We start from the raw sequence: 26488 nt of genomic DNA on the forward strand, positions 1-26488 counted from the left end.
AAATAAACAGTATTATTATTATTACTATTATATTATAAAACCAATGAAATAAAGAGAAAAGCAGGAGAGAATTACCTTTTTTAGGAGCAGCAGCAGCAGCGGCGGCGGCGGAGGACTTCATAAAGTGTCCCCTTACCCCCCCCCCAAAAAAAACACCGGCCTGTGTTTTAACGCTCTCCCCCCTCCTCCTCCCCCTCTCCTCCCTGCCTTCCCCCGGACCCTCCCCGAGAGACGTGAAATTGACTCAAAGAGGCCGGAGCGGCAGCAGCGCCAGGCGCGGCGGCAGCAGCAGCAGCAGCACATGGCGGAAGGTGGGGCTCCCCTCGCCGGCCAACCAACCTTGAGCCCGGGCGGGCTCCGCCCCGATGGAACGCTGGGGCGGGGGCGTTGGGGCGAGAGAGCCGCGCTTACTTTAGGCTTCCCGGCCAAGTGGCGACGGCGCAGCTCTTTGGAAGAGTGGCAAGGAAGCCGGCGGCGTTGCGAAGCCCCGGCACGGACGGGCGAGCCGGAGGGGGAGAGACCCTCTTCATATAAAAGTGGCGAGGCTTAAAAGGGAATCGCCGGCAGAGGCTTAAACGAAAAAAGAAAAAGAAAAAAGAACCTTGATTTAGCTACCTTTTCTTTCTTGCTGTCTCTCTCTCTCTTTTCTTTCTTTCTTTTTGCCATTTGATTCCAGAACGGGGGAAAAAAAGAGAGAGAGAGAGAGAGAAAAGGTGGGCGCATGTTTTATCCAGACTCACGTTGCCAGCGCGTGCGTTTCAAATCAGGATGGGCATTGCAGTCTTGATCCTAATTTAAAAAAAAATCTTTAAATTGGGAAGGGAGGGAAGGAAGGAAGGATGGAGGGAAGGAAGGAAGGAAGGAAGTCAGGGGCAGTCGGCACCCCTGCGGGCGCACACACCTTGCATTTATTTTTTTTTAATATATTCACAAACGCGCGCACACACACCCCTTTGCTTGCCTCCTTCTCTTTCACCCCCCCCCCTTGCAATGCTGCTTGTGCCGCTGCGCCTCGCCGTTCTTTCTTCTCGCTTTTATAAGGGGAGCTTCTCGCATTGTTGAAAAAGAAAAGTAGAGTGCGAATAAAAGCGGAAAAAAGTAGATTTGGGGGGGAAGGGGGGGGCGTCTCGCAAGTGAGAAACCTGTTGTGTGAACGAGCGAGAGGCGTCTTTGGGAGTTTCTGGGGAGTGAAGAAAGGCAAATGAAATAGAAGTATTCAAGAGGTGTTTCAGTTCAGTCAGGATCCGTTTGACTTATCTATTTGTCTTTTTTTTAAAGGAAAAAAAAAAGCCTCGGCGTGACAGATTCGGTTAAAAAAAAAAGAAAGAAAAGCGGAGGAGAAGATACCGAGGAAAAGAATAGCTGAACGCTCATTAAAACTGGAAAATTCGGACTGAACCGTGTACGTATGCTTGGAACCTTCTTTTAAAAAGAAAAGTAGATTTATTTTATTGTAGCGAGGAGGAGGAGGTGGAAGATGAAAAAACAATTCCTAATCTAATTCCGTTTCTGGGCAACTGCTTGCCATCTGGGAAAGAAAGCGCTCGGCTCTTAAAAAGCTTTTCTCTCCCCTCCCCTTCAAAAAAAAAAAAAAACCAACAACAACCAAAACCAGGAATTGTTTTAATTCCTTCTTTTTTGTGGCTGTTGCCGGGGTTAGACATGGCAGAATCCAGAAGTGACTTCTCTTGAGACTTTGCTTGCTGACTTGACAGTTTTTCTGCCTCTTTGTGAGACTGGGAGACTTGTGAGGGGGTGTGTGGGTGTGTGTGGGGGTGTATTCCTCTTCCCAAACCCTGTGATTTCCATTAGCTACTTTCCCTCTGGATTTCCCCCTTGAAGCACCCCCAAAATTGAACCCTCAGCGGATGGAGGTCTTGTAGCGATGGTTTCACGCCTGCAGAGAGTTTGAGGGGAACAGGAGGAGGAAGTTTGCAGAGCGCTCCTTTTTAGGGGAAGACAAAAAAAGAAGAAGAAGAGCAAAACGACCCTCAACCATCTGTTCCTAGAAAGCAAGACTTTTTTTTCCTCCCATTTGAAAGCCGCTGCTGTTGCTTATGATCCTGACTCTCGATAGCTCTGCAAAAGCTCCCCAACCTTGATGGCAGGTAGGATGCTGCATCCTTTCATGCCTAAGAAGATCTTAAGAACTGCAAAGATACCCAGAACCGGCTTCATCTCCTTGCAATAAATTAGGAATCCTAGTCTCCCCACCCCCCCAAAAAAGAGTTGGCATTACAAAGGGGGGCGGGAGGGGGGGCGAAAGAGAAAGCCAGACGGAGGCGATTTAATGGGGAGATGACCTCTCCCACCCACCCTCAGACATTTTAAGAAACATGCCAAAATAAAAAGGAGAACTGGACTGGGGGAGTCCTTCTTCTTGAAGCACCAAAGTGCTTTAAGAAAAGAAAAGAAAACAGAAAAAAATACGAGGCGAGGAAGAAAAAATATCTCTCTGAAAAAGGAAAAAGGAGGAGGTTAGCCGAGCGCCAATCAAGTAAAATGCAACTTTCGGAGGTAGCGGCGCTTGTGGTCGCCCTTATTGGGGTTTGTGTCTGGACGGAAGACGGGAGCAAAGTTATCTCGGATCGCTTCGCGGTGTACTGGAACAAAACCAATTCTAGGTAAGTGGAAAAGGGAACCGAGCTGAACTGGGGTGGGGGGAAGGTTTTTGTCTGTCCTCAGTTGCGTTTGAATGGGGTGGGGCTGTGGGGGAAAAGAGGTTGGGGAATGGTGGGGGGGGCTTGGATTTTCCCTGTAGACTTTTGGGGGGACGTTGGACAAAGTGGGATGAATAAGAGTTTTCCACTTGGGATGCCTGAAATGGAGGTAACAATCTAATCTCTGGCTCTCCCCCCCACACACAACCCCTTTGTAAAGACACTTTAAAAAATTGCTGCAAAAAGAGACCGCTGGAGGAAATATTTCTAGCTCAGGAAAAAAAAAGTTTCTTCCAAACTATTAACCTTTTTTTAAAAAAATGCATCCCACATTGTCGCTTGTATCATCACTGTACAAGCTGTGCAGAAGACAGAAGAGTTTGAAAGTGGAGTTTTATCCTGAGTGGCGTGAGGAAGATTAACCTACAAACTCTTGGGAAGTGACCTGTTTTTGTTTTTGTTTTCTTTTTAATGATGACCAAATTTTGGGGGGGGGGCGATTTTTGGCTGGCGGAGAGATGCTATTTTGGTCTCTTTCTAGCTCAGCTGCTGTGTTCTTGTGTCATATTTAGGTTTGTCTGGAAGTTTAGATCAGGCAATCCCATCTTCCTAAAATTTGTAATGATTGCAAATAGTTTATACTAAGGGGCTGGAAGAATACCTCGCATAAAACACTTTTAGTCTCCTTTTTGCAAATGGATATTTGCTTAGTCATCATTGGGAGGGGGCATTGCAGCGAATGTTTATACCTGGATTTTTTTTTAGCAAAAATTTGGGTCAGATCATTTTTCCCCTACAAAACTCTCTAGAGGCCAAGAATGCTAGGTTTGCTTAAATTTCACATCTCTTTGCTAGTTTCAGGCTAACTTGGATAAATTTTACTGGGGTGCCCTCTGTCTCTCATCTCTTCCCCATGCCTCAATCCCCCAAAATAATTCAATATTTGGGGGTATAGATACACACACACACACACACACACACACACACACACACACACACAGTCACGGACAAGCAGTTGTCCTATATTTGGGCACCTTGGTGAAAATAAGAAATATTTAAATCAGTCATCCAGAAGTCAGTTCTAGGAAATCATAAGACTGTGCAGCCAAGGAGAACAATATTCTGAAGCAGTGCAGACTGTAAAATCAATTATATGTCACTTAAGGTCTCGATCTTGTCAAATTAAAACAGTTTTCTACTGTGCCTCTCTCTCTTCTTAACCACTTTGGATGGAAATACAGTTTTCTTTTTCTTTTTTTAAAAAACGTGCTGGACCAAATAGGCAGACTTTATTATTATTTTTCCCCCACTGGAGGTTGAATTTCCAAAGCAGCTTGAAGAAGAAAGTTTTATATTTTCAATTTAGATGGTGTGTATGTGTGTGTGTGTGGGGGGGTTGCCTTGATGTTCCTGTAAGATAGTTCTAAATGTGGCGGTATCGAAAACTGGGCAGGTTTTTTTGAGCATCAGGCTGGCAAATGTTAGAAACTCACTCAAAGAGGTTGACCAGCGGATTTTTGGTGAAGGACATGGTAGTTGATTATATTTTTTTTCTTGAGGGGGGGTAATTAGATTACTTCTTTCCAATTCTGATATAAAAACCCTAATTGGCAGCCTAATTGGTTGGATTATAATGGTTAAGTAAATCCAACATTCCTAGAATGTGGGGACTGTTTGTGCCACCCTTGTCCATGCCAGGCTGTTGTGGTCTGTCAGCTTGTAATGTGAACACAAATATTGTTTAAACGAGTCCTCTTACTCTTCCTAGGTCCAAAGTAAAGCTGAGCATTCAGAAGTGACTTTTTTCTTGCCGAGGGCTTATAACAGCTTTCTGAAGTAGTTGAAACAGGCTGTTGGATGACAGCCAATCTTTGATTGCTCATAATGGACAGGATCTTAACCCCAAAATAACAGCTTCTTCCTTTAATCTTAGCAAACTCCAACCCCACCCTCCCCCCAAAAATTGAAAAAAAAAACTTTTGGGAAAAGTGATTCTCATTCAATCTCCCAGTTGAAGGAGAAGCTGGCATCAGCGTTCCCCTTTATTTCATTTAGTATTTCATACATTGTGTTTAGTATTTCATAAATGGTACATCGCTTCCGAATTTTTCATGGCTCCATTGTTTTCTCTTTAACTCTAAAATCTTAGAAACCGTTTCTTTTTTTCTTTCCTTTCTGCAATTTGACCACAACTATGAAACGAGAGCAAGAAGGAGTTCCTTCTTTATCCAGAGAGAAAGAATAAGCTAGTTTCCCAATACAACATTCATTTATTGAGAGCAAAAGCTAAAAAAAAATCCCCACAAAATTAGCAGTCCATGGGATATCTTTAGGGAACAACAGTGAAATTACGCCTGCAGTTTTTTTGTGAGTGCCTTGGCTACAGTTGAGGGTTTTGTGTCTCTTGGCACAAGTTGTGTTGTGACACTTGTTTTCAACACCTCTTAGCTACCTGCTGGTATGTCAGGGCTGTGTTAATGCATGTAGAAATGGACTGGGGTATCATCCAATTATGGAAAGGCCGCAACAGACAGAGAAGCTTGGGAGTCTGAATTGTTGCTGGCAGTCACTTTTCACCCAAAAATAAAAAATTAATAAAAAACCTCCCCATTGGACACAAATGCCCCAACCAGCAGATTTGTGGGCCTTTTAATAGAAGGGGATTCTTGTTGCCTCACAACTTGGAGCTTTTACGAGAGAAAGCTCTTGCCTCTGCCCATTTCCTGCCCGGATGAATAAAAAGCTTCATTCTCCAACAAAATGTTTTGGGTTTGAAGGAAATTGGGAATTGATTTCAATGCGGACCTCTGTGCTGTAAGGACACAGGAGAAGTTGAAAAGTTTAGAGGCCATATTGAAGATTGTGGAGATGGCTGAGCTTCGAGGGAAGAAGGTTCTCTGGAGACCATCATATTCTCCTGGCACTTGCCCACTTCTTGCCCAGCCTTTGGTCTTTGCCATCATAGTTTAGCAACCTGAAGAACTGGGGATAATTTAGTCTTTTCTATTTGGGGGTATGGGGTGTTTGAGGCTAACTTATGTGAGACACATGGATTATTTTTCTCAGGGAGGAATTCTCCATTTGTTTTACTAGTCATTAACCTCTTTCATTTTTCTCCCCCCTCCCCCCCTTGTTCACATTGCTATTTCTGCTTTTTTTCCTCACCTCAAAATCCTAAGAGTGGAATTTGCCTGATTTGGGCTGATTTTTTAAATTGTTTTTTATTTTTTAAAAAAGCCGGTGGGCCACTGACCTTCACTGAACTTTGCCTTTAAAAACAAAATCCTTATTTTGGCACTGTTTGTGTGGCTTTCTTTGTGTGATGTGGAAGATATTTTATGGCAGCTGTGTTTCCAGGGTTTATTTGGGGGGGTCTGTCCCCCTCTCCCATTTCTTAAGTCATTGATGATTAAGATTGTCTACTTCCTGATTCTTGGCTTTGTAAAAAAATAGTGAGTCCTCTCACTGGGAATCTCTGAAAGGTCCAGCTTTGGAGAAATGTGAAATATTGGAGTCACTGTTCTGTTTCCCCCCCAAAAAACTGAAAAAGATTACAAACTTTTGTAAATTAAAGAAAAAAATGTGTCTAATGCAGAGCAAGGTTGAATGAACTTAAATGGACACTAGAACTAAATTAATGTCTTTTTTCACCACCTTACTAGTACTTTATACATAGTTCGAGTGAATGCTGGTGAATTATCCTAATCATAATGCAGATAGTGGCTATGTTATTTTTCTGTGAATTTGCCTATGGAAACAAATACAAGTTCCTAGTTTATTCTCATATTGTTAGCGTTCACAGATAAAAGATAATATCATGTCCACAGTTGGTCTTTCCTCTCCGCGAAACCAAAGATAATCAGATGTGCAAAAATATTTTGCAGTGATGGGGTTGCAAAGAGGCCAATTTTGATTCTAATTGATCACAATAGCAAAACCCAGCTAGCAGTTCTTTCACATTTCATGGTGTCAGTTTTGTGGAAAGTGTGTCAGTTGTGTTGGAACTTAAGTGGGTAAGAGTTTGTACTGCTAGGTCAGTGTTGGGTGAGTTTCTTACCCTTTAGAGTGTCAAAAGTTGTCCATTAGGGAATTATTTCCTAAAGAACTTGGAAAATAAGAATTTCAAAGTAGGTCGTGCCCAACGCTTAAGGAAAAAAGTAAAGGCTTTTTTCTCAGTTTTGAATAATATCCGTAACTGAATGAGATAGCTTCAGCAGCTGAAAAATAATACAGTTTAGGTTCACAAGTAGGAAAAGAAGACCCTCAATAACATGAACGCATATTGGTCTGAAATTCTAGATTTGTGTATAAATCCACTGCGAAGTCCTGAATGCACAGTGGAAATTAGGACGCTTTAGAGATGAAGTCATGATAATATACTTTTTTCCCCCTCCTCTCGGAAGGCTGAGGAAGACCTGAAGATATAAAAATTCCACAAAATCTTTCAATTTCCCTTCCTCTGCAGCTCTCTTTCTCTCTTTCCCATTTTATTATTCCCCTCTGAAAGCCACTGTTTCCGTCTTGTGGCACATTTGCTTCTTCGTCTTGAGTAAAGGGGATGCCTTCCTTGATAATTGTGTCTAAATTAAAAATCAATTGTAAATTGAGACACCGGGAACTTCGCCCATTCTGAATGTAATTTTTGATCACCCGCAGGCATGCTTGATATCGCTGACCCATCATTGTGTTTTATGTGGTGGCCACAGGTCTGGAGAACATTGAGAAATGTTTATTAAATATGTCTTTGTGTAGGCTGTTGATTGAAATATCCGCGGGTGGGAAAGGTTAGGCATAGACAAGGGTGGAGAATCCCGTGTGTGTTTTAAATGATATGTGTGTGTCTGTGTATATTTGGGGTGGGGACGTGATGGTGGTGGAGTGGGTATTTTAATCTGAAATTCCTCAAGCCAAGCTGAGGTTGAATAAAAAAAACAAACCCTGAGCATTGTAGAAACCTGCTGGTATCCCAGCAAAACAGCCGCCATGTTACATTTCCAGCAAGGAGAAACATCTTAGAATAGGTTTGTATGTTGAGTAGAATTCAACTTGCAAATTCCAGTGGGCCAATTTGAGGTTCACAAAGAGGATTGTGGATGATTGGACTTCATATGTGACTATGATGATCTTTAAGGATAGCTTCCCTCTGGCTTTTCTTCTGCCACTACCTTTGTTTTAATAAATTTAGGAATATCCCTTTTGCACCGGAATAGCATTGGATTTGAAATATCCAATGTATTTTGCAAATAGGTGTGCGTTTTGTTTTGTTTAGTTGGCAAGTTGTGCTGAGATTCTTTCTGCAATCTGGAGCTTTGCAGAAGGATTCCCTAACTGGCAATCATTTGGGTCAAGAGGTTGGCCTGTCTCCTGATTGCAAAATTGCCAAGGGTTCAAACGCATTTGGGTTGAGTGTGGGTAGATGCCAAACCCAAGTGCCCAGAAATTGGGTTGTGACCCATAATTTGGTGAAGGTAACCTCTGTGATTTTGGAGGGGCGGCAGTGGGGGTTTGTGTCTGGGAGCTGGATGGACTTCAGAGTCAAGATGTCCACCCATTCTGAGCAAGAGCTAAGATGCTGTTAGAAACCCAAGCACATTTCTGTTCTTTGTGATGGTGTGACTGGAGAAATCATTTCCAAAGTATCAGAGATAAAGATTTGTCATTGTTGTTCACGCCACCTGCCACAGTGTAATGGGCAGTTTTAGTGTAATTCTAGAATGACAGTTTCCTTGCCACCAGATGAATTCCCAAGGAGACCACTACACAGCTATCTATCTATCTATCTATCTGCAGAAGGAAAAAGAGGGGGGAAAAATAGAGAGATGGGTAAATGGTTGGCTATTTTCTCTCTCAATTGGCAACGCAGATCCATCCCATTATTTTATTTTCCTTTGCCCTCCTGGCCTGTATTTAGCCACACAAATGTTTCTCTTGTTCAATTGTTGTTATTATTTCTTTCCAAAGAGCTTTCACTGATGTGCCCACTCAAGACTGTTGTTTCAATTCTCTCTTTCTCTCTCTCTCTCTCTCTCTCTCTCTCTCTCTCTCTCTCTCTCTCTCTCTCTCTTTCTCCCTCTCCCTCTCCCTCTCTCCCTCCCTCCTCACAGTCTCCCAATACATAAATGATTCCAAATTTTCAGCAAATTTGTAGAATTATGGGAAATTAGTTTGCACGCTTGTGAATATTTCTGGAGATGACCACTGGGCAGTGGGTTGGATCAGATTCCCTAGGAGAATGATGTTAAAGTTTCATCTGCTGGTCTGAATGAATTCTTAGGATCGTTTTTTTTGTTTTTTTTTTGGTGGTTCCATGAAGTTCCTAATTTCAGACGGAATCGGATGCATTTTGGGGAGAAGCAATGAGGGAGAGATAGTCTTCTCCTCAAAGCACCTATGATTTCCACTGTGGTATTTCACAAACACAATAGATGGCTACATTAGAAGGAAACTGGAGTTCGCAAGATCTTTGATGGTGGACTTCAGGATCCATCTTATCCGGAGAAAAGATGGTTAGCCTTTCAGCCTGGCATCCTTAGAAAAAGGTTCAGATAGTTCTTAGAGACCCCATCTGAATGAAATTGCTAATAAATAAGTGTTAAGAGTTTGAGCTGGTTCAGTTTCTGGGCTTCTGCCTATTAATTTCTTATAATCTCAAGAAGAAACCTATCTTTTGAGATTCATCACAAATTTTTCTTGCCGAATTCTGCCCCACTGTTATGGACGATGCCTTTAATTTAGTAAGTTAAAAAAAATGTGAATGTGACAATTTGTGCTTTTTTCCCTCAACTCTGCTAAATGTTTGGGGTACTTCATCCCACTCTTCTTGAGATGGTGGCCTCATTCTTTTGAAGATCCATTATGGTCTTCAGTTCTTCTGAAATGGGCAAGCAGACTAATAATGGGATGAGTAAGAAAACATGAAAGGAAAAATAGAAAAAAGGTGATTTCTTTCATAGCCTCTTCATTTGGCTGAAATCAGGGTTGGCAGTCCCTGATTTCTCCACCATTAACAACAAAATAATTCTTCTGAAGAACACAGGCAAAATAAGAGGGTACAGCAGAAAAATCCAGCCTAGCTGAAAACACCTCCCTATTCTTCCTGTTCCGGAAGAGTGACACCATCGTCTCTTTTATTTATTTTATTTATTTAAAAGGTTTTTGTGGGCGTCCGTTTTAAAACGCAGCAAATACATCCCTCCTGATGTGGTTGCTATAAAAAGCCAAACTTTTTACGGCAAATTGAGGTAATGATCCACAGTCTTCTTCCACCATCTTTATTCTCTTCCCCAAGAGGTGGAAGATGTTTCTCTCTTTCCCCCATCTCTCCTTATTAATTAAATAAAACTATTGATTAAAAGTGTTTGCTTATGCCTTTCCCATTGCAATAATAAAACTCCATGGTCTACAGCACAAGTCAAGCAAAAAAAACCCCAAAACATTGTGGTGAAGATACGAAAATCTCCATGGCATAGAATCTAGTAGTCATCCTCATCAATAACAGACAATGTTATTGTATGTTAACCAGATCAGCCTTCAGAGGCAAGCAATTAGGGTTGGTACTAAACTTTTTTTCTGGAAAAGAAAGAAAGTTTGTCTTAACCACCTTCCACTGGGAATCTGTACCGCTTCTTGTGACTATAATTCCTAAAGTGGATTTCAGGTTAAGATAAGTGGGATGAAAAGCATCCTTTGCTGTTTGCTTTCTTCCCCCACTCCCCCTCAAAAAAACACAATTTATGGAAGACGCCTGCAAGGTGTATCCTTATTATGGCATGGTAAATTCCATCATTGCTTTTAAAGAAGCTGGATCTTCAAGGTTGTGTTGTTTTCTAGATAGAGCTTCCAATATTAAGACACAAAGGAGGATGGAATGGTGGACACTCAGTTACAATCTCCTGTTTGCTTCTCTGATGAATCTCAGTTTATTTTTCCAGTATACCCTCGGCTATAAATCATAGAAGCCTTTGCAATATTCTGCAGGGAGGTCCAATTTTTGGAAGGGTGTGCGCGTGAACGGTTATTCTTTTCACCTGCTCTTGCACATACATTAACATTAATTCCTTGCCATATTTCACCCCTTTTTCCCATTCATTTTTGAAAGGTGTCCTGTGTCCCTGGGAATGTGTTATCTCCCTGCCCAGCGCTTGAACTTGAAGTGAGTCCATTTATTCTCCACCCATGCTCAAATTTTCGCTTTTGATCACCCCAGATCCAATTTTAAGCCAGACCTTTCTACCAGTTCTCACCCCCCACAAAAAACCCTCCTTCCCCCCCCGAATCGTGGCTGAGTTTCTCAAAATACCGTTATGCCCCCTTAAAAAAAAAGTTATCATTTTAAAACGCATTTCTCCCCCACCCCACCCCGCCTTCCTTTCAAATATCCAGTTGGCCTGTCCATTCTCCCAAACCGTTAAATCCTCTTTATTGGTTCTTTGAGCTGTCTCAGCCGGGCGGTTAATAAACAGCAGATGCAAACAAGGTCCAATTTCTCTCTCTGGGGGACACAATTGTGTTTCCCCACAGGTTATATATTTGGCTGTCTTGTGTGCTGAATTCTAAGCGAAAGGTGGGGTCGCTCGGGCTGTCGTTGGTCTACATTTGCGTTCTCCCCTCGTCTCATTGGTTTGACTCCTGAGGCTGAAGGCTTGGGGTGCAAATAAGGACCAACTCCTCAACCCTCCGGTTCCAAATTGTAGCACAGTTTTGCTTACACCTTCGGTTTTGCACCACCATCCTGAGTTGGCGGTTTTAGCATGTAGGCGTGTGCAAACACCTAATGGACTGTGTCGGTGTGTTTTTTAAAAACATGCCATGATTTTGGTGACATACGAAGAAATATATCTAGGTTAGAAGTCTATCTGCCTTGATGGTTTAACCAATCCATGTGTATTGCTTGTGTTTATGTCTCTGTTTCCCTTGTTCGGTGGTTTTGTCCTAATTACGAGAAATCATTATATAATAGGGTAGTAGCTGTACCGCTGAAGAAAATACTAACATATGTATCCCCATAGACATGTATTTCAGTTGAACGTACTTTACAGAGATACAAAAAAGTCATAAATGTGTATTTATATTATACATATGTGTATATTTTGTGAATGTGTGTCTATTCAACAAAATGTACATACACAAGGTGTTTTGTCTTTTATTTTGATATTCACATTGAATATTTTCTTAGATAAAGATGCTGTGTGTCTAATCAACAAAACTATGGAATTTAAAGCTGGTGTTTATTGCACATAAACATCCTGTAATTTTTATATATGTGTGTATGTATGCATGTATTATATATAATACATATGTACACATGCATGCACAGGTAATAGACACGTACAGTATATTACATACACATATAAACATGTATTGCAAAAATATACATATATTCATTTACATATACCTACATAAATATTATACACATATATTCATATATTGCACACATACATATATAAAGTATATTACACAGGTGTGTGTATATATATATATTGCACACATACATATACACACATGTTCACATATGTTTTATATATATATATATACACATACACACATACATAAATTACACACACACACCCATACACACACACACATATATATGTATGTATGTATATTTGAGTGTCTACTCATCTTTTTTTAATGTTTGATCAGTAAAAATGACACATGAGAATAATAACAGCTGAAAAGATGATTCCCCGAGCTTATGATTTACATTTTGGCTGCATAAAGGAGAGAAAAACAGAGAATGAAAAACAAAGAGAATGGTTTAAATAGAACTGGAGGGGGGGGTACACATTACTGGCTATTTTACAATGGGTGGGGTACTGACCAGAAAGGAGAAAAATCAAATAAAAAGGAACATTAGGTATAAATTCATCACACCTCTATAAAGTTCATTTGAAGTAGGATAAAGATGATGGATTAACACCAAAGGTTTTGTGAAAAAGGGTGAGGTTTGCAAAGAGATTCAAATGGGAAGAAGAAAGTGTATAAATAGCAATAGTGTGTGTGTGTGTGTGTGTGTGTGTGTGTGTTTTCCTTGTTTTAAGCATGATCCCCTAACCCCTACAAAATGATAAATTCTTCATATTTTGGGTCATTCCTGATTTTAGAGGACTCCGTAGTAATTTTCCACAGTAACACCGATGCAACCAACGAAAAACCATCCCATTTTTTTCTCTATTATATGACTTCAAATTGTAGAGTTCACGCTGCCTGAACCATTTTTACTTTCTTCTGCTCATTTTTGTATCCATCCACAAACAGTCATCTTATGTCTTTAGCCATTTAGAGTTGCTGGTGGTGTCACCGGTTCACTGTTGAATTATAGCTTGGGGATCAGATATTTTTCTCCCCTCTTTTATTTCTGACTTAACCCAACCATATTGGTTGTCAGGAAAGAAAAATGGCTCAGATTTGCTTAGCCCCCCCCCCCCAATTTCCTTGAAGTTTCATTTTTAGGGGCCCTAAACAAATCCAAATTTTCAGCTCTTCTCCGTTCCCAAATTCTGAATGAACAGACAACCAAAAATTCAGTGGTCGTTGCTTCATTCTGACTTTGGTGTATTATCTCCTTAATTTTGTACTAACAAAATGTTCAAACTGGAGGGGGGGGGGTGTCACAATTTCCCTGGTAGTCTCAAGCGATTTAGAGGAAGGTTGCAAAAAGTGGTTTAAAGTTAACCGGATTTTTTTTCCTCTGGCAAGCCAAGATACTACCCATACACAATTCTTCTTTGCTAGGTTGAGTCCCTATCGGGCTTGTCCTGACAAAATGGGGAACAGATTCGAAGAGGCTCCAGCTTTGCTGCTCAAACCATCACTTTTGTTCACAAAGTGGCTGCAAAAAATTATTTCTCATTTAAATTAGCGGTCACATTATTGCAAACAGTATATCTCTGTATATAATCCTTGCTGCGCGTGGTTACATTGAAGTAGGACTTAATTTTGAGTGGGCACATTTAAGATTGTGCTTATTAGCGCCAGAGGTGAACACTTATCCAGGCGTTAATGCATATTATTTGAGTTATTTTTATTTTTAAATGTTTGCAATACAGTTAAGGATTTAAGGATTTTTTTTTCTCTGTTGGATATTGGAAGGTGGGAAATCTTTGATCCAGTGACGCTTGTCATAATTTTTGCTTTACAGCTGTTTATGTCTAAGGGACTCAGGGTGCCACACGCATAATCTGGTTAAATTAACAATCTAGAAGTTGCATTCACCCATCCCAGGTGGGATTCATTTTAACCTTGGTTTGGTGTGTGATTTTGGGGTGGCTTGGTGGTGTACACCAAGCTTTTGCTTAGGCTATGGTTTTGAAAATAGGTGAATGCGTTAAGCATGAATGCAGCCATAGAGTATAGGAAGGAGAGATGTTTTTCTTGGAATGTATATGTGTTTAAAATTATTAGATTGTAGTTTTGTGGGAAATGCACGGGAATACTACAAATGAGACTGAGAAATAAAGAACAGATTAAGTCCACAGGACCTCCAAAATCACACATGCTGAATACTTAGGCTGAATATTGGAATACCCTTCTTTGATTTGAAATTCTTGGCGGAATAATTTAAATTTCCTAGTTTCTTTCGCGGAGGTTCTAGGTTAACACCAGGTACAATGAATGCCTATATCTCATGATGACTCCCAACTCAATTGTCTTTCCCAACAGTCAAGTTCTGCTTTTTTTGGGTGGTGGGGGGCAGGACATTGAAAGAATTCTGACAGTGTGGATTACTAGTTTGTCGTCCTTTTTCTGCTTCAGTTCCCCACCCCAGAGAAATCTCTAAACAAAGGCCTGCTTGGATCCTGCTTCCAACATTCATGGAGGCCACCGAGCAGGAGAACCAACATACGAAGACTGTTTTTTTAGAGCTTGCAATGTGTGGTTTGAAGATGTTGACAGGATCTGACCACCCCAAGTTGGTTTGTTCCTTGAAGCTAGCAAGCCAATGTTTCCTCTTGAAGATGCCCAGAACTGGCCTTGAAAACAGGGTTGATTTATACTGTAGTAAGTATGGTAGACATCTGTACAGTACAGTATAGCCTACTGTAGTAAGTTCTGGACATCTTCATAGCTGCTTTCGTTCCTCACCCAAAGTCTGACCACATCAATGCTACATAAATGTAGCATTTAGTAATAGCACTTTGACTTATATACCGCTTCGTAGTGTTTTACAGTCCTTTCTAAGAGGGTTTACAGAGTCAGCATATTGCTCTCAACAATCTGCGTCCTCATTTTACTTACCATGGAAGCAGTGGTGGGATTCAAATATGTGAACAGCTGGTTCTCTGTGTGGATGCCGCTTCCAGAAGTCTGTTCTGGGCCTGGGCAACAGAAAATTAGCTACCGGTTCTGCTGAACTGGCGCAAATTGGCGGAATCCCATCATTGCTTGGAAGGATGTAAGTCTGAGTCAAATATAAGTCCTCTTTGCAGATCTCCGCTCCCTACAAGGTATATGGAATGGGGGTCAAATGGCAGGCCTTTTCCAAGGTGACCCCCAATTTTATGGAATAGCCTCCGCCCCAGAAGTGCAGATGGCTCCTATCCTATTTTGTCATGAATAAGCCAGTTTTCTTCCAGTACATCTTCAGCTAATAGATCTTTAGGACAATTGACCAATGATTTTTCCCAATGCTATTTTTAATCCTATGTATGCAATTTCATTTTTATTGAGTTTTTGCTGGATCCTACCTGAAACGCATCAGGATTTGGGGCAGTTGTGTAAATAGTGACAAATAAATACATGAAAAATAATACTGCTGGATGTATCCTACAGTTGTATTTGTGCTTTGCTTCTCTATGTTTCCAGTCGCATTTAATCAGAATTTGGCTCCAGGTTTTTATAGTTTTTAATGCTTGAATCGGTTGAATTGTATAGTTTTAATATGATGTTATATGTCTTTTAATTTCTGATTGGGTGCTATCCAGATTTGATTTAAAGAAGGGCAACTATATAAATACTTTATTATACCTATATATCTTCACCTGTACCTGTATCGCTATATCTATATCTACAGCTACAGTGTATCTATATATCTGTTTATATTTCATATTTCTGATTTGCCCATCTCTCTCTCCGTATCTGTATTTAATAGATATATAATGTCTGTCTATCCATCCATCCATCCCTAAGCATATGGTACATTTTATATTATAACTCTGTCGATCATCTCCCTGTCTGTCTCTGCCTGCCTGCCTGCTTATCTATCCATCTTTCTTTCTTTCTTTCTTTCTTTCTTTCTTTCTTTCTTTCTTTCTTTCTTTCTTTCTTTCTTTCTTTCTTTCTTTCTTTCTTCCTTCCTTCCTTCCTTCCTTCCTTCCTTCCTTCCTTCCTATCTATCCATCCTAATTTTTATTCTCTCTCTCCGCACACGCACACACACATTAAATTGTTACTTTTTTTGCATCCTGCTTACATTCCCCGCCAACATATTTTGAGGGTAAGCGGTGGCGTTATGCAAAGCTGAGAAAAGAAATCAGAGGGAGTTTGCCAAAGCAATTAAAGGCGTGAGGCAAGAAAAAGCAAAGCAAACGGGTAAAAACATTGCCTTTTTTTTTTTTTTAATCTACTAAACGATCCAAGTTATGTGAGGCAACATGCAGATTCTACCCTGGTCTGATCCTTTTCCTGCAGCAAAGGTTTAAGAGAAATGGCCCTTGGTCCTGGCTTGCATTTTACCAGCTTTTTGCTGCCCCACACCGCTTCCTCGCCATCTTAGCTAGCAAAATTGATTCCTGGCACAGGACAACGTTGCTTTCTGTCTATATTAAACAAGCTCTCTTTGGCTTTCCTAGTAGTTTTCAGGATTGTTTCAAGGCAGTTCTGAGCGGAGACAGCTGAGCAGAAGAGAGAATTTGGAATTGTTGCAGCAGGAAAAACACACACACACACACATGCACACAAAAACCTTAAGCTTGCAGAAAGCTGTAGTCACTTTTAAAATACTGAATGGCTCGTATCCTTGCTATGAAATGGATTTGACATACCCTGGAGCAGGTTCATTTCTTAAAGCAAGAACTAATTAAAATCCATAAATAATTTCATAAAATTCTAGCGTTCGAAATTGGATATGGGCAAACGTGAAACCGGATTAGTCCGTTTGTAGGGCAAAGACAGACTGGTGGCTTCAGAATTAAAATGGGTTTCCCCCTGTGCCAGTGTAGACAAACGCGGTGCCAGTCAAGAATTTCTCCTGTGAAATCCTGGCTTGTTTGTGACGTTGATTAAGCAAAGAGGTGCCTAAGAAAGAAAGCCTGTTCTGCCATTTCAGGTGTATTACTTGTAGGAGCACAGCAAGACAGCTCTATCCTTCCAGAATGCAGGGCACAGAATTATGGGTCTTATTTCATTTATTTGTATCTCGCCTTTATTATTTTTGCAAATAACTCAAGGTGGTGGATGTATCCCAACACACCTTCTTCCTCCTATTTCCCCCACAACATCAACCCTGTGGGGTGGGTTGGGCTGAGAGAGACGGACTGGCCTGAAATTACCCAGCTGGCTTTCATGCCCAAAGCAGGACTAGAATTCACAGAGTTCTAGTGATTAGTTCAAAGACACCCAGTAGGCTTTCATGATTTAGATGGGACTAGAACTTACATTATCCTAGTGCAGGGGTCTTCAAACATGGCCCTTTTATGACTTCTGGACTTCAACTCCCAGAATTCCTCAGCCAGCATGCCTCTTATGCTGTTATGCTCGTTGGAACTTCTGGGAGTCGACATCCACCCATCTCCAGCTTGCCAAGGTTGAGAAACATTGGCTTAAACCAGAGGTCTTCAAACATGGCCCTTGGATGACTTGTGGACTTCAACTCCCAGAATTCCTCAGCCAGGCACACTGGCTGAGGAATTCTGGGAGTTGAAGTCCACAAGTCATCCAAGGGCCACGTTTGAAGACCTCCCTGGCTTAAACGTCCTCCTTCCAACAGATGGAACTTCTCATGGAAGGAAAAGTCCCTTCCCTGTTCTTGCTCCCTCTTGGCTCCCTCGGAGGAGAAGATAAAGCTTTCGGATGATTTGATCCTCAGGGATAAAGGAGATCTTCTGCAGGCAGTCCAAATTTCCAGTTCCCGAGCTACAGACCGAAGCTTTCTGACTCTACATAGCACACAGCAAAGCCATAATTGGTGCCAGGGATCCTAGATCACATTCGTTTGGCGGTTTCCCCCCCCCCCAAGTGCTCAGAGAAGATGCCACTCATCATTACTGAAAAGCAGCAAGGTCTCTGTCAGCTAAAGAAGATGCCATCTTGTGTATTACAGACATTTCTCTCTCTCTCCCCCCTCCAATTGTCAGATAACACTGACGTACATTTATTTATAACATTTTAATTCTGGCCTTCTCCAAAGAGCCAGAAAGCGCATCCATGGCCTTCTCCCTTCTCCGTGTGCTGTTTTCTTTCTGGCCTCTTGACAATCCCTAGAAGCAAGGTTTTGGCTGAGAAATTTGAAATGGCTTTAAGATTGCCGCTGAGTAGGGATTTGGACGAGTTTGAAAGTCAGCCTGAGCTGCTTATTTGGGAAATGTATCCACGCCAAGGCTTCCTTAGCGGTTCAAGCATAGCATCGGGCTTGCTTTCCTTCTTGATGCGTTCCTTATTTTGCTGGGCACTCGCTCAGAAGCCTCTTTGGCAGTGAGTTCCAAGCATGTGTACAAAATGGATTTGTCTGTTTGTATATAGGGTGTAATGGAAGGGTATAAAAGGGAGAGGAAGGAAGGAAGGTAGCAAATGCATTTCCCCTGCACACCTTTGTGAGAAGAACAGGACCCCGTTTCTCCGAAAAATAAGCAAATGTGAGTGGAGCCGTTTTCTCTTTTCGAAGCTTACCAAGGGAGCTTGCCTCAAAGGCTGGTAAAATCCTTTCTCGCGCGCTGAAGGAACGCAAGGCTAAGTTAGCTTCTGATTGACTCAGACTCTTTTAAGATGGAGAAAATTACTAGCACCGTGGCTGCTGTTCATAATAAACATTGCCACAATTACGGGCCACCTTGGAAAGTTGGCTAAGATAATGCATGTGTAAACCCTTCAGACGCTCGGGCTATGACGCACGAACGCCCGATAGCGATAAGTGTTCTGCAAAGGGGCTTCATCATAGTTGCAAGAACGCGCCCATCCCACCACAAAATCTGAAGGTTCAGGGGTACAAGAACCCCCCCCTCACAGATTTCCTTTGGAGGAAAATGTTGGCTTATTTTTCCATGCCGATTTTGGCACGGGGTTTGGAATGCGTGACTTCGTATCGTATCGGTTCTGGGCTCAAATACAAAGCGTGCATTTTGGATAGATCCAAAAGATAAATAATAATAATAATCTGACCTATGAAACATCCATTGGAGATGTTTCCTATGAAAGAACTGAAGGTAGGATTGTGCCTGATGTGGTAGGCACCACAAGATCGGCTTTGCGTGGACTGGCATGGTGCTTGTTTATTTAGAAAATGTATATGGCTGCCCACTCAACCTTACTGACTCTGGGTGGCTTACTAAAAATGTCAACCCATGTGGTGCTGTATAGGGATGTTCAAGCCCTCCCCACTTTGACATTCATCAAGTGGGAACTAGAAAGGAACCCATTTCAGCATAAGGTTTACCCATATGGAACAACCTACACCTAAGAATTTGGAGGATGACACAGCTATGATGTTTACAAGGCGGTTGTGTCCCAAAGGGCATTTGTTTGATCTCGTGATGCTGCTGAAAATGGGCTTTGGTTTTATTTAAGAGAGAGAATTTTAATATAAATTTTAGGTGCTTATGGCGTCTGTGTACGCATAAACGGTCAGGCATCGATTTGGGGCTGGTGGGATACAAACCTGGAAATAAATAATAAACTTGAGGAAAAAAAACCACAGAGATTTGGGTTCCTTTTTTTAATTGCCTGGCATATGTCAGAATAAAATAATTGAATAATCCTTGTGCTGGCACAGATCGGATTGAGACATCTCTAGGGATGTTGGTTAACTTGTTCTCAGGGAGGGAGGGAGGGATGGATGAATGGATGGATGGACGGATGGATGGATGGATGGACGGACAGATAAGTTGGGAGAGATGGATGGATGTAAGTCTGACACACAAACAGGCAGATGAATGAATAGATAGATAGATAGATAGAGAGAGAGAGAGAGAGAGAGATAGCTTGCTGAATCTCAAAGATAGATAGATAGATAGATAGATAGATAGATAGATAACTTGCTGAATCTCAAAGATAGATAGATAGATAGATAGATAGATAGATAGATAGATAGATAGATAGATAGATAGATAACTTGCTGAATCTCAAAGATAGATAGATAGATAGATAGATAGATAGATAGATAGATAGATAGGGACGGACAGACGGATGGACAGACAGGTTTATTCATGTATTCATTGGAGTGAATATGAAAGATGTTATTTACTTATTTTGAACTGATTTGATTTTTACCTGGCCTTGATTATTGTTTAGAAATAACCCAAGGCGGCATGTAGGCCAATATTCAGTCAGAGTTGGGCCCAATGATGAATTTTTCAAGTCTTGATTTGCAGCACAAACTAGATTCAAAAGTCAGGCACGCGCCAGCGGAAGGAGTTTTGGTAGCATCTTAGTATTCTCCAAGTCGGTCATGAGTGCTCACGGTTAAAGCTCAGTTGATGGGAGACCCTGCCCTGGCTGTTATCTCAGGCCGCTGCTGCTAAAGTGGAAAATAGCACGCTGGGTGAATTGATAGACAATTTCGTCTAAAGGGGTTTTCTTTGTTCCTAGGCTGGCTGTGATTTTTTTTTTCTTCCTTTTAAAACAGGCCTTCGGTTAGTTAATTATCCTTTTAGAGCAGGCCTAAAATATAAGAGTCTCTTTCCGTGAGCTGGGCGGCCGTTATATGTTTAATTAATAAATAAAAAAAATTAAAAGTCACAGGTGCCTGCCCTGATGAGTTTACAGATTCAAAAGGCAACTGGAGATTGTTGGTTGCTTTTTTTTTAAAAAAAAAAAACGAGTCTCATTTCCCCCCCCCCTCCTTAAAATTCAGGCAATATCACTCTATATATCATAGAACGTTGCCTAGAAATGTTAGGTAGGTGAAGAATATTATCACAAGGGTAGAACAAATATTGAGGAGAGGTTTCTTTCGCAGAATATGTTTCTTTTTCCTTCTGTTTTTCCAAGCGGTGATGAGCCTTGATTGACACGTGAGGATATTGAGAAGAAAATAAGGCCCCTGTTTGCATTAACGTTCCCATCCTAAAAGCAAATTGTAATGTTCCCATCGTAATAGGTTCTGATCAAATTAACTTTTCTGGAAAATGCGTGGAGCATTGTCGGTTGGCGTTTATATTAGCAAGCCATTATTCTGCGATTATAATGGGTGTAAAATATCTCGGGATAAGCGAGAGACGAGATGCTAAGGTGGTGTGTGTAAAAATTTTTTTTCTGGAAGAGGCTTTCTCTTCTCCCCCCCCCCCTGCTGCCATGAATGCTTTAAAAAATAAAAAAAAATACATATACTTCTCAAGCAAGCAACTAGAAAAAATACATCAGAAACCAATCCGGCTTTTTTAAAAAACAAAACAAAACAGCGTGCTATTAGGTGATCGGCTGCCGTAATAATTTTGATATTGATTTTAAAAAACAACAGCACATTTGCTCATCCCCTTGTTATTTTAAGTGACCTGGCTTTGGACCCAGATTTTGATTTTATTATTATTATTTTAAGTATCGATTAAGAGTTTATTGATGAAGGGTTTATTGGTCCTTGAAATTTGCGGCTCCCGCACCCTGGCGGCTCAGTAGCATTTATGTATGTAAGTATGTATGTATGTATGTATTTATGTATGTATGTATTTGTTTATTTATTGGCTGCGAAAACCTTTCGGCTATCGTTGGGCGCTTTTGAAAATAATAGTAAAAACAAGAAATAAATATATTCATCCTTCTGAAGAACTTTTAAGCTGGTGGGATGGGTGGAAGAGGGGATGAAAACCATGGAGATGAGATTTCCAAGGCCATCAAGAGCAGCTCTGCCCTCGACGTGAGCTTTTTTCAAGAGGCGTAGTAGCTCCGAGGAGGCATACAAATGAAGGTTCTATTGCCTGCAGTGAGTATCTAGTCTGCAAACTACTCAAGCGATGGAAAGAATATTCTAATGACTGAGTTGTTCTCCTTTGGGGGGGGGCAAGGATTTTCTTCAACCCTTCACAAAGCTTTGCATAGGAAGCCCCCCCTTTTTTTGCACGCCATCAGTAATCTTCCTTTCCCTCTTCCCCAACTCTCTGCCACCCCCAGTTTGGTTCCTCTGTAACTGACTCTTTGCTGCCTTGTTCTGCTCAAGTGCTTCCTATTGTAAGCAAGCTAATTACTATTTAATGAGCCACTAAGCTGAGAACTAGTTTGGTCTAGTGATTAAGGAAGACACCAGGGCTAAAACTGGGAGACTGGAGTTCTGGTCTCATCTTAGCCATGAAAGCCAGCTGGGTGACTTTGAACCAATCACCAGGAGACGGTGAGTTCTGGTCCCACCTTAGCCGGGAAAGCTGGTTGGGTGACCTTGGATCAATCATTCTCTCTCAGCCCAACCCGACTTACCGGATTGTTATTCTGGGAAAAATAGGAGGAAGAAGGAATACCGTTAGTCCTCGGCTTACGACCAAAATGTCTGTGGCTAAGTGAGACATTTGTTAAGTGAGTTGCCATAATTGTTAAAGGCATCACTGCAGTTAAGTTAGTAGTAGTAATAGTAGTAGTAATAGTAATAGTAATAATAATAATAATAATGTGTCAAGCAAGAACATCCTCCTTTCGAAAGCATGACATGATGATGATGATGATGTTGGAAGGGACCTTGGAGGTCATTTAGTCCAACTCCCTGCTCAGGCAGGAAACCCTATCCCATTTTGGACAAATGGCTGTCCAGTCTTCTTAAAAACTTCCAGTGTTGGAGCACTCATAGCTTCTGGAGGCAGGTTGTTCCACTGGTTAATTGTTCTAACTGTCAGGAAGTTTCTCCTTAGTTCCAGGTTGCTTCTCTCTTTGGTTAATTTCCACCCGTTGCTTCTTGTCCTGCCTTCAGGTGCTTTGGAGAATAGCCTGACTCCCTCTTCTTTGGGGCAGCCCCTGAGATACTGGAACACTGCTATCCTGTCCCCCCCTCGTCCTTCTCTTCATTAAACTAGACATACCCAATTCCAGCAACCGTTCCTTATATGTGACACGGTGGTTAAGTCAGTCGTTCTTCCCCCTTGACTTTGCTCGTCAGAAGTTCGCCAAACCATGACCCCGGGACAGTGCAACCACCGTAAATATGAGTCAGTTGCCAAGTATCTGATTTCGGATCATGTGACCCTGGGGATGCTGCAACGGTCGTTAAGTGTGAAAAACAGTCATCGGTCACTTTTTCCAATGCCATTGCCACTTTGAACGGTCATTAAATTAAACTGTTGTAAGTCGAGGACTACCTGTATTAGGTATGTTCTCGACCTCAAGTTACTTGTAAAAATAATAAAATAAATTTGAATGTAAATAAGCCACGAAGCTGCGGAATGAAGGAAGAGTGGGTGCCCTCTGCCATCAGAAGTTCAGAGATAATGGATCCAAATGTTGTTAGAATAGCAGGGATCTATCCACCTGATGTGACTTGCTAAATCACTAATGCAGTGTTTTTCAACCTTGACAATTTTAAGGCGTGTGGACTTCAACTCCCAGAATTCCACAGCCAGCAATGCTGGCTGTGGAATTCTGGGAGTTGAAGTCCACACGCCTTAAAATTGTCAAGGTTGAGAAACACTGCACTAATGTAATGAAGATGACAATCCGGGGATCTGCCCGATTTAGTTTTCCCATTAAAATCCGCCATGATGACGGCCCAACACTTACCGAAAATTAGATTTACAATTTCCTTTCTCTGTCCTTGTCTTGGTGGTTATGAACAATCCAGCAGGAGCTTCTTGGGCTTTTGTTTATTTTTTTTTTAATGGTTAAAAGATTCATAACCCCTCTTTTTGTCCTGTTGGCGTAAAGCAACAAAAATCTTCACAATTAAATAGCCTCATGGTTTTAAATAAAAAAACACAGATGGTTAAAATGCAAAAGGGGCCACTGCATAAAAATACCATAAAATATTTAAACATCTCCCAGTTAAATGAAATCTTAAGCGCTTTCCTGGAGAGGCAGAAATTGACCGACTTTTCGAAGGTGTTCAAAGACAATGTGGAATGGTTATAGAACTATTTAGAGACAGTTTTGTGTAATTTATTTATTTATTTATTTATGAATGAGACTTATATACCGCTTTAAGTGCAAGCACTCTCTAAGCGGTGTACACCAGTAAGCAATGTATATATATATTTACATTGCCCCCAACAATCTGGGTCCTCATTTTACCTACCCCGGAAGGATGGAAGGCTGAGTCAACCTTGAGCCGGTGAGATTTGAACCGCTGACCTGCTGAACACAGTCAGCTAAAGTGGCCTGCAGTACTGCACTCTAATTGCTGTTCCACCAGGCTAAAAAAAAAAAAAAAGGTTCTAGTCCCACCATAGGCATTAAAGTAGACTGGGTGACTTTGGGCCAACCACTAGGAGATTAAATTCTAGTCCCACCTTAGGCGTGAAAGAAGTCATTCCGATCCATCCTCAAAGAAAAATGGATAGACTGGACTCACCCATCGTGCCAAGCTCATAATGGGTGTGTTTTAAGTTGGCTTGATCCAGGCACAAAGTCATTGCAGTTTATAAACCAAGGTTAAGAGCAGGGGTGTCCAACCGTCGCAACTTTACCATGCTGGCTGTGGAATTCTGGGAGTTGAAGTCCGCGGGTCTTAAAGTTGCCAAGATTTGCATACCCCTGGTTTAGATCTCAGCAGTTGTGTACACCCATCAGTTGAGTTTTAAAGTTGCTTTATGTAGAACGCAATTTAACATCTCTGATAAAAGCTATCAGACTTCTGCACAAATGCCTTTGCCGAAAGAAAATATTCTACCCCCACATAGCCCTTTACCACTAAGAAAATGTGACTTATAGGTTGTCCTCCACTTAACAACCGGTCATCTAGTGACTATTCGAAATTACGCGGCTGCTGAAAAAAGTGACTTACAACACACTTGTGAAGATGGCAGCGTCTCCATGGCCACGTGATCAAAATTCGGGCACTTGGCAACTAGCAAGTATCTGTAACAATTGCAGTGTCCGGGGTCACGTGATTGCCAGGGGTGTCCTTCCTGGTCAGCTTCCGACAAGGTTCTCTTCACAAACATCTCACTTAGCAGCGGAAGTTCATAGACTGTGTTCATAAGTGGTGTTCATAAGTTGGGGACCACCTGTGTCTGGATGAACACATCATCTTGGTAACTCCACCATACACTGCTTATTGCATGGGATATTTTTGATGGTTGCCCAGAATCACCTTGCAGCGCGATGGGCGAAAAACAAAATTTAAAAATAAATAAAATTGCAGTGGGAATGAGCCTCTGGGAAGGGCCCCGGCAAATCTGATTTTGGAGACCATTCCTGTCCTGATCCTCTAGCTCAGAGGTGAGGAACTATGGCCCTTTTATGACTTGTGGACTTTAACTCCCAGAATTCCCCAGCCAACATGGCTGTCTGGCTGAGAAATTCTGGGAGTTGAAGTCCACAAGTCATAAAAGGACCATAGTTCCCCACCCCTGCTCTAGCTGATGGCCAGTTTCTCTTCCTGTCTTTCTACTAGTGATAACCACCTGCAGAAAGGCATGTACATTGCAGGGGTTTTGACACAAAGTGGTCCAAATATAGAACTAGTTCCCTTGGGATATTGTTTCATCCTGCCAGGCGTGTGTTGGCCATGTTTTCTTCAAGTTATGCTCATTTGTGTAGGAGCTGTGCACAGAAGAGGCAGAAAAGAGAGGTTGAGGTAAGCCCAGATTAGCAGAAGTTGACTTTTATCATGTTCTCTTGAAGAGAGGCTTTCTTTAGGATTGGCTTTCAGTGCACTGCAATTATTATCATCATCATCATCATCAAAATCGTCCCCTAAAAGCAATAGCTTAGGTATTATCAATCTTATATAGATAGTCCTTGACTTTCCACTATAATCGGACCTGGAACTTTTGTCACTCAGCAAAGCAGTCATTACGTGAGCTCTGCTTGATTTTACAACGTTTTTGCTGTGGTTGTTAAGCGAATCACAGCAGGTAAGTCAATCACAGGGTTGTTAAGCAAACCAGCTTCCCCCATTCTGACAGAACAATTAACCAGTGGAACAACCTGCCTCCAGAAGCGGTGAATGCTCTAACACTGGAAGTTTGTAAGAAGAGACTGGACAGCCATTTGTCTGAAATGGTATAGGTTTTCCTGCCTGAGCAGGGGGTTAGACTAGAAGACCTCCAGGGTCCCTTCCAACATCATCATCATCATTATTATTATTATTATTATTGACTTTGCTTGTTGCAGGCTCACTGGAAAAGTCGCAAAAGGCCATCCCTTGACCCGGAACCCTGCAAGCATCGTAAATAACTCCTTGCTGCCAAATGCCTGAATTTTGATCACATGGAGATGCTATGGTTATAAGTATGAGGACCAGTTGTAAATCGTTTTTTTCCAGCACCCCCATAACTTCGGACAGTTGCTAAACAAATGGCCGTAAACTGAGGAATGTCTGTAATACGTGTAGTCCTTGACTTTACGACCACAACTGAGCCCAAAATTTATGTTGCTAAGTAAATTTTGCCCCATTTTTGCCACCATAGTTAAGTGAATTACTGCAGTTGTTAAGTGAGTAACACGGTTGTTAAGTGAGTTTGGCTTCCCCGTCTTGCTTGTCAGACGGTCACAAAAGGGGATTGCGTGACAACCCCCCAGGACACTGCAACCGTCATAGATAC

General features: G+C 41.5%; 1 protein-coding gene and 1 long non-coding RNA gene across 3 annotated transcripts in view; both read left to right on the forward strand.

Moving 5' to 3' along the window:
* Positions 1-411: 411 nt before the first annotated feature.
* On the forward strand, positions 412-1968 carry LOC120297079. Its single transcript, XR_005553678.1, has 2 exons — positions 412-713; positions 1279-1968. It is a non-coding gene; the product is annotated as an uncharacterized LOC120297079 (long non-coding RNA).
* A 259-nt stretch (positions 1969-2227) lies between these two features.
* Positions 2228-26488, forward strand: part of EFNA2 (ephrin A2) — a 276512-nt gene continuing 252251 nt past the window's right edge. For both annotated transcript variants that reach the window (XM_039319312.1, XM_039319313.1), the window contains exon 1: positions 2228-2624. In XM_039319312.1, coding sequence (XP_039175246.1) covers positions 2503-2624 — 122 coding nt within the window. In that variant the 5' untranslated portion in view covers positions 2228-2502. The remainder of the gene's footprint in view (positions 2625-26488) is intronic.

This window comes from Crotalus tigris, unplaced genomic scaffold, assembly GCF_016545835.1.
Source record: "Crotalus tigris isolate CLP2741 ecotype Arizona unplaced genomic scaffold, ASM1654583v1 scf7180000022970.308977840:1548163, whole genome shotgun sequence".
Lineage (NCBI taxonomy): Eukaryota > Metazoa > Chordata > Lepidosauria > Squamata > Viperidae > Crotalus > Crotalus tigris.